The following is a 12,180-nucleotide window of genomic DNA, read 5'->3' on the forward strand; positions in this document are numbered from 1 at the left end:
ACAAACAAAGGGGACCACTTGGAGTCATTTGTCCGTTAATGTGGTGCTGACATAATAGACCTGAGCCTAAAATTGTAATATTTCTCACAAATTTAAAATTTGTGTGCACGAGTGTAGTATTCCCTACAGATTTCAGTAATTCTGTACACCATCATACTATCTCTTAAACTAGACACCCAACCTGAGCAGTTACTGTGAAATGTGCAGGTGTTGCAGCGGTGTACAGAACAGGCTGCACAATAACTAGTAACCATTTAGTTCAGTTTGTAACAACCACTTTGGAAACCATCACTTTGTGTAACTTCTAAGTAGGGTCCCCTTCATTTCACATCAGCCCCAGTTAGTTGCACACAATGTAGAGAGCACAATTTGTGGATGTTACATTTCGTGATGAGTATTAATAAATGAATGCATTAAGGGGGAAGCTCTTAGGACTTTAAAATCATGATACAGGTAGGCTGTGACATGTCCTTATTTTGGGGTATGCAGTAGAGCGAGAATTACAAAGCATGTATCAGCTTTGTTACCAAGATTAAAAAATGTTTGACCAATAAGATTTAAGTTATAACGTACCTTAATAACAGTCTGATTGAGCCACATGAATGTATTTATCTTGTCTTACTGACTGTAATGTAGTCAATATTGATATAACAGTGAAGTTACTGTATATCAATATTACTATAAGTAAATTAAGTCTCATTAAGTCTAATTCCCCAGTTCTACAATTATCTGCTACAATTATGCCTCAATTTCTGCTTGCAGGGTCCAGAGCACTGCTCCAGTCTGAACTTCGGCCTAGGCTCCAGTGGACCAGTGCTGGGAATCTCTGGCTCTGAGCTGGAGGCGGGCGTTGAATACACTTTCAAACTGACCATCAGCAAAGATGGCATGGCACCAGAGTCCACCACACAGACTGTAAGTGCACATCTCTCATGTGTATAGTCTCATGTACACATGAATACATGCATGTTTTGAGTCCGTGGTTACATGATATCTCTTGAGGTCTCCAACAGTTATTCTAATGAACTAATCTGAAAGGTGTTGAGGTAAAAAAAAAATCAGTCTTTGGTGGTGTGCCAGCTGTGATGAGTAGCTCCAAGTCGTCACTGCTTCATTTGAAGGGATCATAAGCTGAAAAGATCGGGAACCATAAATAAAATAAGAGCTGCATGCTGTTTCTCATAACTGAACTTTTCTCAGATGGTTGGAGACAAAGTACTCCTGGTATAATACATTATATGATTTTCAGTTATAAGTTAGGATTGTAGGGAAATTCATGTATTATACTGGCAGCAATGTTAAGTGCTGCTCAGTATGTTAGAAGTGATTTGTACTGAGTGCTTCACTCCTTTGCCCTTAGCTACAACAAGAAACTCCAAGAGCCAACTTCTGCTATCTGAGTAATGGCTGTTTGATTTGTGACTCATACCTATAAGGAAGAAAATCTTATCGTAGTGTGGAAAAGACTGTTCATGGTGGAGCACAGTGGAAGCTGTAGTTAAAGCAGTGGTCATCTTTGTTTGATTGGCTCAGTATTGATGTAGTGATCACGTATCGGTGCCACAAATATTAAGAATGTACATGTATCTGCACATACAGTCTCTCATACAGCCATGTGTGGAGAGATTTCACTTGGATTGTTTATCACAGACTTTTTTACTAATTTCATACTTATCAACAATGTTTTTTCACTATAATAACAATAATCTATCTCTTACACATGATAACACCTCAACCTTCTCTCTTTCCCTGTACTAATAGTTAATATTAATGCTTATCTATTTATTCTCTAAAATATTTATCTTGACATCTCTGGTTGATTGATTAGCAATTCAACAACTAGGTACTAAAGCTGCTGCCAGTAAAACACACTGGCACTTTACTCTATTAGATGAGAACAAACAAAACATAACAGATGTAACAGTAAATCGCAATTAGACTCAGACAAAATAGAAAATATAAACAAGGAGAAAGCAGATGTGGTCTAAATGTGGTCTAGGCATAACAAGCCATGACACATAGTGTGTGGTAGTGGTTATATGAGTATCAATACACACATGTGACACATGTGACTCAGAGAGAAAGAGTGAATGAGAATCTGAAATAGAACAGATGAATGCTTGTTGTTTGTTTTTGGGTGGTTGGGTAAATAGCTTTCTGTTTGGAGAAACTGTATCCTATGCTATTGTTTCACATTGTGTGTATGATTCTGTGTGTGACAGGTCCTTGTCCAGAGTGGCCACATTCCCATGGTGTATCTGGAGTGTGTGTCCTGTAAGGCCCAGTCCATCTACGAGGTCAGCCAGAACTCATATGTGTACCTCAGGGGAACCTGCACCAACTGCCAGGGCTTTCACCGTGGGGTAAACACACACACACACAGGCACACACACACAGGCAAACCCACACAGAGGCACAAGCACACAACCAACTAAATCTGACTCTCCATGTCTCAGCAAAATGAGGTCACTGCACCACAGAAGCGACAGTGAAGTCAACATTTCCAGATCCCATTCTTCCCTCTCTTACTCCTGCTCCACCTCTCCTCATCTCTCCTTTATTCAGACTTTCCCTGGGATTTGTGATGCAGGCAGTGTGTGTGGGTGTGAGAATGAGGTCATTGTACATGCGGAGCCAGAGAGAATATGTTATGTCCTTACTAACACAGGGAAGCAATTTGAAAGACAAAACACTTGTTGAGTCACTGGGCCCCAAATTGCACATACCAACTGACTGCGCTCAGCTGCTCTCTAACCTAGGTCACTTTCTAAAATAATTTCATTACACTTCAGTTTCCATACTACACAGGGATCATTTTTAATTTGCCACACTATGCATCATGTCCAACTACATGTGGTTCTCACGTGCATATATTTCAGCATCAGCATCAGCTGGAAACAAGTTTCCATCAAAAGTTTCAGTCTTCATGTAAAACCTGCCTGGAAGTGGTCACATAAAGTTAGTGAAGATTTATTTGTATTGATATTAGCTACAACATTTAGCAACAAAAATAAAACATATACAAAACATAAGTAACATTAAAAAGGGATAGTATTTATTATTTATTTAAAGTTTCTGTTGAATGGGAGCAATTCTAAAGTTGGAAATAAATGCACATCAAATAAATCCATCAATAATGAGCAAAGCTCTGTAAACATTCAGGAGACACTGGTTAGCCAACCTGTGAGACCTGAACTTGACTTATGGACGATTATATAACAAACATTTCACACTTTTGCCCATAAAGTTGGAATAAAATATTTTTTACTTATTCTCATAATCATTGCACCTGGTCAAATGTGATTACTGATGTGTATAAGAAAGAATAAAAAGAGGAATGTGTCTGAAAAAAACTCTGCTGGCAGCCAATGGAGAGAGGCCAGCACTGGGGTGTTGAGGCTGCAACATTCTGAACCATCTTCAGATGAGCCACAGGTCAGATGGGGAGTGTAATATATTACAGTAATTTAGTCACGACAATACACAGCACAGACTAATTTCTCAATATTATTCAAGATAACATACGTATGTCTGACTTTAGAGATATTTTCTTACTGGGAAATACATAATTGCACAAGTTTCCTAATATATACACACAAAGTCAGTCAGAGTTCATTTTATACAGCTTGATATTGGAGATGTCTAGGGGACTCCTACAAGGTCTTCTTGATGTCCCTTGGGACCAGTGATAAGAACCTCTGTTTTGTTGCTTATTCACTCTGTTGCTGCCAGATAGATGAAAAGATCGATACCACTCTCATGTCTGTAAATTTGAAACTACAGCCAGCAGCCTTTTAGCTTAACTTAACACAAAGACTAGAAATATGAGGAAACAGCTAGCCCGACTCTGTTTGATCTCAACAAGAAAGTAAATATATGTATTTCTGAAAATGTTCAACTATTCCTTTTTAACTATTAAAGCTGCTTATGACTTATAACCAAATATTTGTTGTGCATTAACCCAGAAACATGAAGCTGCCTTCTACTAAGTTATAGGTTGTCTAATTGCTTCATGTATCTGAGGAAATTACCAAGTGTAGTTTGCTGTTGGTAAAATATCGTTCTCTCTACATCTCTCAGCGCTGGAGTGCCATGACGCTGCAGAATGAGACTCTGGTACTGGACTCCTCCTCCACCACCACAGGAAGTGACGGCATGAATCTGGTGCTGCGTCAGGGTGTCCTTCGCCACTGGAGACTCGTACATCTTCACCCTGCACGTGACTGACGGCAGTCTGGATGGCGAAGGCGCTGCCTCCATCACGCTGCATCATAATATGCCCCCAGCCGGTGGGGAGTGTCACTTGAGAGGGGGAGGGGAAGCAGGAATGGAGTACGGGGATGGAGACATTGAGGGCTGGAGAGTGCGCACACTGCTGGACCGGGTACACTTTAACTGCTCAGGTAGGAAGAAGGAAGGTGTGACCTCACTGTCACACACCTGACACACACTTTCATTCTCTGCCTTTCTGTCCATGTTATATATTTGTTAAATATGTCCAGTTCTAGCACACTTACTCATCACCTATTTACCATCATCATCTTTGCCTCTCTCTTTTTAGTCCTTTTCATCTTTCTCTCTTGTTTGCCTCCAGGTTACAGTGATCTGGGGGTTTCAGAGACTCCCTTGCTCTACAGCCTCCTGGTGACACGCTGCAGAGAAGACTACTGTGAGGACTTCTGCGTGTACAAAGGCAGCAGTCCAGAGCACTCTGCCTTCCTGCCCCCAGGCTTCAGCTCAGCTCGACACCGTGTAGCCGTGTCCATCACAGTGGAAGATCATCAGGGAGCTGCTGTCACTGCACTCAACAAGTAATTACATTTACTACTTAGTTCAGTGAGGCTGAGAGAAGTGGGGCCAATTTAATAAGATTCAGACATTTTTCTTTTGTTTACATCCCAGGACTGCCGTAGCCTGCCAAGCCTGCACATTACTGAAGTTTTTCTGAGTGGTACAATAAATCCCTGCCATCTCCAAGGTTTTTGTTCTGTTAACTTCTAACGTTCCTGTGCAAATAGAAAAGTCAAAGAATTTCACCACAGAGCTAAACTTTGTTAAGCTCTCTTAATAAAGTTTAGGTCTGTGGTGGTTACTTTTAGCTCCAAGTGTGTTGAATGGTGAATTTAGCCTCTCACATGTTGCCACATTATTATGGGATCTAGCAGCAGCTTCTGTAAAAGATAAGAAGCTCAATATGTACAATATTGTACCTTCCCAAAATGGAATTCTGGTCATGTTTCTCTGCATGTATGTCAGAAAAAGTATTTTAAAGTTAGTTGGTAGCCTTAGGTTAAAACCCAGATTCTCCTGTGTTTCTCCTCAACTAACTCTAGGGTTGTTGTTAAAATTATCTCATTCCACAGACAGACAGTATCACATACAGTATATAGTCTGTATTAGCTTGCTCCAACTCTTCATTGAAGCTATACAAGTAAAGTAGTCAAACTCAGAACAGTGTACATTTAATGGCTGCACATTTCCACAAAATTCAATCTGACATATCTGGTAGCTTTGGAGACTTTACTTTGCAAGATTTAAGAGGTTACATTCATGTTTTTTTTAATCTATCTACCTTGGATTCCTTGGAAAGCAGCATTGATACTAAGTACATTATTCTGGTAAAATACAGTAAATTGAGCATGACTTTATAATGACTGGCCCACTAGCAGGTCGTGAGCTCTGAGGATTTAAAAGCCCAATTTATTAAACCATCACCTCCATCCAACCCGTTATCTATACCACTTATCCATTAAGGGTCGCGGGGGTGCTGGAGCTTATCCCAGCTGACATTGGGCGAGAAGCGGGGTACACCCTGTACAGATCCCCAGTCCATCCCAGGGCCAAGAAATATATCTAAGTTAGAAACACAATATTTTGTTTTTTGTTTGTGCCCAGGTCCATTGAAGTTGTGCTGCCAGATCCGCCTTCCGGGTATAGCAGCCTTCCCCATTGGTTGTCTGAGCTGACAGACAGCAAAGTCAAAAAGCTGCTGGAGCAGGGAGACTCCCAGAGGGTCAGAGAGTTATCACTGGCTCTCATTACAGTCTTAAATGAGGTAGGGGAGGTCTGGCCACCTGACATCAATTAATGCATTTACAGTATGAGCCCACTCATTCATCAGTTTATAATACATGAAGCATATCTATGTATAGCACACTTTGTATTTACTCTCTTTCAGTATGAGCAGACCAGGGAGTCAGCGAGCGTGTCCCAACATGAGCGTGGTTACCGAGTCAGAGTGCGCAGCAACATTACCAGAGCTCTGACAGCTCTGGACCTGACCACTGTTAATGACATCCAGCAGACCTCTGCTGCTCTGGCACAGTGCACAGTGAGTAGGATGAGAGGGAGGGGAGGTGGGAAGGACAGAGGCCAGGAAAAGAAAAACAAAACTAGAAAAGTAGGAAACAGCCAAGAAGGAAAAAAAAAAGGATGAGTTCTATGTTTGTTTTCCAGGCGGTGAGTCGTGAGTTCATTTGTGAGGAGTGTCAGAACAGCACTCTGAACAAGCTGGAGTCTATGCTGGAGATTTTACAGACTGACACCAAACAGGGCACCATCACTCCTACTGAGATAGCTGACAATATCCTGAACATCATGGGTAAGAAAGAAAGTTTGCTGTGAGTGTTTCCATCTTTCAGAACAGTGTTAGTCTCAAAATCTGAATGAAAAAAATTACCATAACACTAATTAGGAGCTATCGACAAGGCATTTATTCATGTATGTTTATTACTAAGTGGAGAGCAAAGCCTTCTCACTGCTGTCGCTTATATCCAGATCACGTACCTGATCTATGTAAGGAAACAATACAAAACAACAGCCGTCATAACTTTTAGCTGCTTAGATCTACCATAGAGGTACTATTACTCTTGCTCGTAGTACCCTAATTTCTGGACTAAGCTGCTACTGTTTTTCACACGCTTTGAACCTTGCAGCATAAACAATGATGTGGCTAATTTATAGATTTTTATGGGCTGACAAACTTACCTGGCAAAACATTTAGCCTCGTCACATCAGACCAGTGAAATTACCGAACAGGTCGCAGTGGACCAATGAAACTGTTCAAATTAGATCAAACGCACTCATTTTGCTTAATGCACACACCCTCATCATGGAAAACACACTTAGAAATGCATATGATGCAGCTTTTAAGTTAAAGGCAATCGATCTGGTTGTCGAAAAAGGAAATAGAGCTGCTGCATGTAAGTTTGGCATCAATGAATCGATGGTGAGACGTTGGAGACGGCAGCGTGAATGTGTAAATACGTCATGTTACAACGTAGACACCTGCAGGCTTATAGACAAGTGCGGCCTATATATCTACTTTTTTTTTTTTTTCTTTTTAAATTTAGTGGGTGCAGCTTATATTCAGGTGCACTCAATAGTCCGGAAATTACGGCGTTACTGTATTTTGTTACTTGTTCTATAGGTGTTAAATCGTTTAGTGAACCTCAGTGCCCACAAAGTCTTTGACTTCTGTATTCCATGTTCAGCATGATACATCATTTGAGTATTTTAGGGAAAAGGTGAAAATCTTCTATAGATCTTTGATGCAAATCTGTCATGTAATTACAGCGATTGGCTCATTAACTCCATTCCTTGAAAAGCCCCTAACGCCATATACACACCACCACCCACCCACACTCTAAATTTCAAGATTTACAGGAGAAAATAAATTACATTAACACAAACTGTGCAACTTTTTCTCCGCTTTCTTCCTCATCTTATTGTCCTTACTTATTAACCTTATCTTATATCATCTACCTCCCTTTAGGTGATCTGATCCATCAAGTCAGCCAGTCAGCCTCCCAGTCTTACGTTCAGCTCGGTAATCTGTATTCCCCCTCGCCCCCTGTCACCCCCTCTGGTGAAGATCAGTCAGACCTGTCACCCTCCTCACCAGAGCCACACCCTCTGCGAGTGGCAGCGAAGGCTTACAGCCTGTCCTCAGTCCTCATGCGGATCCTCATGCACGCCCGGGTGCTCAACGAGGAGCCGCTGGTGCTGAGGGGAGCTGAGATTGCTGCCACAGGAAAACTGGCCGACCCCCAGAGCCTGCTCTGCTACCATGGCAACAACAGTCCAGGTGGGCATGTGTGCTTAGTGTCTCAGTAGTTGATGAAAGTTATTCCTATAGATGAAAATGTTCATCACCTATTAATCTTTAGGAAACTGGACATTACCAACATACATTTGTGTTGAATCTTCTCTTCTTCCCTTAATCCCTCCATGTCCAGAGTGCCAGCGGTTCTCCATCCCACGAGCTTTCAACAGCAGTCTTGGCAGAGCTGCTGCAGGAAACAACATCATGCAGCTACTGTTTCAGGTAACATCAGAAAACATCTAACATGATGGAAACTTCTAAATCGAGTACAAAATTCTCCCTTTGAACATTGTCTTCAGATCTCTGTCAAAAAACTTGGCAGAATGAAAGTTCCTGGTGCAAAAGGAACAACTTATCTGAAGTGCTATTGTTTTGTCTTTTAACTTTTTCTGTTTCTTTCAGATCAGTTTCTTTCAGATCTCACTTCACCTCTTCTTATGGTTTTCTCTCTCTTCTTTTTCTCTCCAGGTGGAGCCCAACCCCTTCCCCTTTAATTATGTGCCTAACTACGATGTAACCACCGAGGTGGCATCCATGGAGTTTCGAACTGAAAATGGCACCCAGATCCCAATCTCAGGACTGGACGACAGTCTGGCCATAACTGTTGCCATTAACAATGGTAGTAGTGGAGAAGTTTATGCTGCAGGTTCTGTTACTGGAGGGTTGCCCACAGCTGGAGCCGTTAACATCAGCCACTGTGACTACGTCATCGTCAGAGTCAGCACAGGAAACACCAACAGACAGGCAGGGCTGTTTGTACAGCTCAACTTCACCTCTCTGGAGGGTGAGCTCTGATGTTCATCACATACACACTGCATTCAGTAGGAGTGGACACACAACAGGAACAACTGAACAAAATAATGTATAATCTAATAGAATAAACATACAAATTGGTTGGGTTTACATTCTTCCGCTTTTGTTGACACTGAGTCAGGAAGGTATTTTAAAGCTAATTAGATAGTGTTATCTTGTACTGTATTATGAAATAGGACCCTTGCAGCCTTGCCTTTTTGTCATTCTGACTGTCATTGTTGTACTGTCATCATATATCTGTGCAGCTGTGATGCTGCAATTTTCTCTCAGGGATCAACAAAGAACCATTCTGTGTGGTTTTGGCAACCCTTTGCTTTTAATTGAAAGGAACATCTAATGTCATTGTATTGCATGCTACTGTATATAATTATGGATCTTTTCAGTATTTAATTGCAGCATGAGAAAGTGGCAATGTGAATTTTGAACTGGCTTACTGACATACACAGTAGCTATTATATGGACCATACAGGGAGATAACATGCTGTCTATAGAGCTATTAACATAATGGATACAAAGAGGCTGAATGGCACTCACTATACTCACGTTGTGAACTTTGTAACTGTCTGGTTATGGTCATTGTGGTGCCATAGCATTGTCCCTAACAGCTTTAAACAGGTGCCCTAGTTTTCTTTCTTTCTTGCCATTTTATATTTTTATTTGTAAGTGTATTGACCAAGTGGAATTATTCTCATTTTCTCTTCCTTTTCTTCTCCAGATGCCAGAGAGAAGAATAAAAGAGAAAAGGATGAAGAGGATGAAGAGGAGCCATACATCACAGCTTATCTTCACTCCCACGAACAACCAAGTGAATTGAACTGCACAGACAAAAAACTTATCACATTTAGTATGACCAGGGGGCAAGATCTGGACCACAGGAAATACACCTTCTTCCTTTCGCCAGAGTAAGAGCCCAGTGTTCATTCACTGTATTGTAATATGATGTGTGCACATGCACAAAGTAAGTTTAGACTTTGATGCTTGTATTTGCCGCACCTGGGGCAGGTCTATTGTCTGTCCACTAAACTGGAGGCCCCTTAATTTTGGATATTGCTTCCTGCTCTGTGTGACTGCACCAGTGTCACCTCTGCCCTATGTTACACAGGTCTTATGACACTACACTGGACTACTACATCAACGTGACTACGCCCTGCAGCACCACCTCTCAGACTGCGGGTGTTCGTCTGGAGGTCGGAGTGTTTGCCTCCCTATGTCAGTACTTCAGTGAGAGTGAGAAGCAGTGGCGGACAGATGGTATGGTGCCTCTAGCAGAGACCAACGCTAGCAGAGCTGTTTGCCACACCAGGCACCTCACAGCCTTCGCTGCAGGGCTGTTTGTACCAGCTGACGCCATCAGCTTTAAAGTTCCAGTCAGTATCACAAAAAAAATTCCACTCAAGTCTTTTTGTGCAAATTCACACACTTAAACCGTTTCCCTTCTCTCTCAGGAGCGTTCTGGTGCACCAAGCCTGGTCGTGCTGTTGGTGTGTGTGTTGGGCTTATTAAGCTATGTTGTGGCAGCAGCCATCTTGCACAAGTTGGACCAGTTGGATCTTCGCCGGGCTGGTGTGGTTCCACTCTGTGGCCAAGATGGACTTTTCAAGTATGAGATCCAGGTCAAGACTGGCTGGAGTCGTGGGTCAGGTGAGCTAGAGTTCATCAATCATCAGAATATTTGCTGATTAACGTCCTGTTGATCTATTTTAAAATGAAGTTATTACAGTAACAGATAGCAAACATGACAGAGAAAAGAGTCTACAAATGAATGACCCCACTGTTTCAGGGGTAATTCAATTATTAAAATACCAATAACTATTAAGTGTGGATAAAGTTTGATGTAGTGAGTCTTTGTCTGTCCTTGTAGGCACCACAGCCCATGTGGGAATCGATTTGTATGGGCGTGAGAAGCACAGTGGACACCGCCATCTCGACAGCAGAGGAGCCTTCTCACGCAATGCTCTTGACATCTTCCACATTGCCACGGACACCAGCCTGGGCAGTATCTGGAAAATCAGAATTTGGCATGACAACAAAGGTAAAGACACATGCACGCACACACAACACAGCAATGTAATCATGAAGAGCTTAACCGGCTGATATTTGAGCAAACTATCGTTTCATGACCGTCCTTCAGGTCTGTCTCCTGCATGGATGCTACAGTACGTCTTGGTGAAAGACCTGCAGACGGGAAGCAGCTACTACTTCCTGGTTGAGGAGTGGCTGTCAGTCGACAATGAGAGAACTGATGGACGGGTAGATATTGAGGTGGAGGCATCAGGTAAGAAACCGCAAGTGAATCATCCATAATAAACATGGTTGGTGGTTGATGCCAGTTTGATGCCAGTTCCACTGTGCCCCTCCCTGTCTCCTTCAGAGGAGGCCGTGCTTCGTCAGCTCCCCCGTCTCGTGCGGTGTGAGCTGCAGCGGGCGCTGTGTGAGAGTCACCTGTGGCTGTCGCTGTGGGAGAGGCCCCCCCGCAGCCCCTTCACCCGCCTGCAGAGAGCCACTTGCTGCGCTTTGTTACTGCAGCTCTTTCTAATGGCCAACTCACTGTGGTACAGCATCGTGGTAGACAAGAGATACAGGTACAGGAATGTGTGTCGTTTATGTTTTTGTCTCCTCCCCTTTTGTCTCCTAACCCTAACCCTGCCTGTGTGTGAATTTCCACATTGCAAATGGTGACTTGCTCTAACATTTGAATGCCTTCCTGTGCTGTAGCCCGCGGGCAGTGTCAAGGATTTCTTCATTAAATGGAGAGACGGTGGCAGCAGGTGTGGTGACCTGCCTGATTGCCTACCCCCTCTACCTGCTCGTCTTCACGCTCCTCAGAATGAGCCGCAGCAAGGTAACACAAATCTGCCCAAAACTAAGACATGATCAAGGCTCCTTCCCAGAGGCCATTTTGAATTTGAATATTTTCTCTCTCTGTGCAAATGTGTGTCTGTGTCTGTGTGTGAACATCAGTGTGTGTCTGTGGAGCAGGTACCACCACAAGTGGACCAGGAGTCTGTGGAGATTGATGACTTCCTGGACAACTCCATGGCTGGAAGTTCCTTCCTCTTTTTTAATGGCGAGGTAGAGTCTGATGGGAAGAGACAGGGATTTAAAATTGAACGGTGTCTCATATGATTATAGTTAAAGTTCAGATGCCTCATGTATTTTTTAGTTTATTATAGAACTGATATGAAATTAAAATGAATCCCATGTCTCTGGCCAAGTGATTGTTTTAAAAAAAGGAACACTGCAGTCAAACACAAGAAAAATGT

General features: G+C 42.5%; 1 protein-coding gene across 1 annotated transcript in view; it reads left to right on the top strand.

Moving 5' to 3' along the window:
• pkd1a (polycystic kidney disease 1a) overlaps positions 1–12,180 on the top strand; it is a 66,408-nt gene that overhangs the window by 40,759 nt on the left and 13,469 nt on the right. Inside the window, 19 exon segments of the mRNA XM_018664648.2 lie at positions 763–915; positions 2,223–2,363; positions 4,081–4,191; positions 4,193–4,403; positions 4,595–4,811; positions 5,896–6,055; positions 6,179–6,331; positions 6,457–6,601; positions 7,775–8,086; positions 8,238–8,326; positions 8,573–8,888; positions 9,633–9,819; positions 10,020–10,284; positions 10,363–10,558; positions 10,779–10,949; positions 11,049–11,192; positions 11,289–11,499; positions 11,633–11,759; positions 11,879–11,989. Of these exon segments, the coding sequence (XP_018520164.2) occupies positions 763–915; positions 2,223–2,363; positions 4,081–4,191; positions 4,193–4,403; positions 4,595–4,811; positions 5,896–6,055; positions 6,179–6,331; positions 6,457–6,601; positions 7,775–8,086; positions 8,238–8,326; positions 8,573–8,888; positions 9,633–9,819; positions 10,020–10,284; positions 10,363–10,558; positions 10,779–10,949; positions 11,049–11,192; positions 11,289–11,499; positions 11,633–11,759; positions 11,879–11,989 (3,420 nt within the window).

Source organism: Lates calcarifer, linkage group LG5 (genome assembly GCF_001640805.2).
Source record: "Lates calcarifer isolate ASB-BC8 linkage group LG5, TLL_Latcal_v3, whole genome shotgun sequence".
Classification (NCBI taxonomy): domain Eukaryota; kingdom Metazoa; phylum Chordata; class Actinopteri; family Centropomidae; genus Lates; species Lates calcarifer.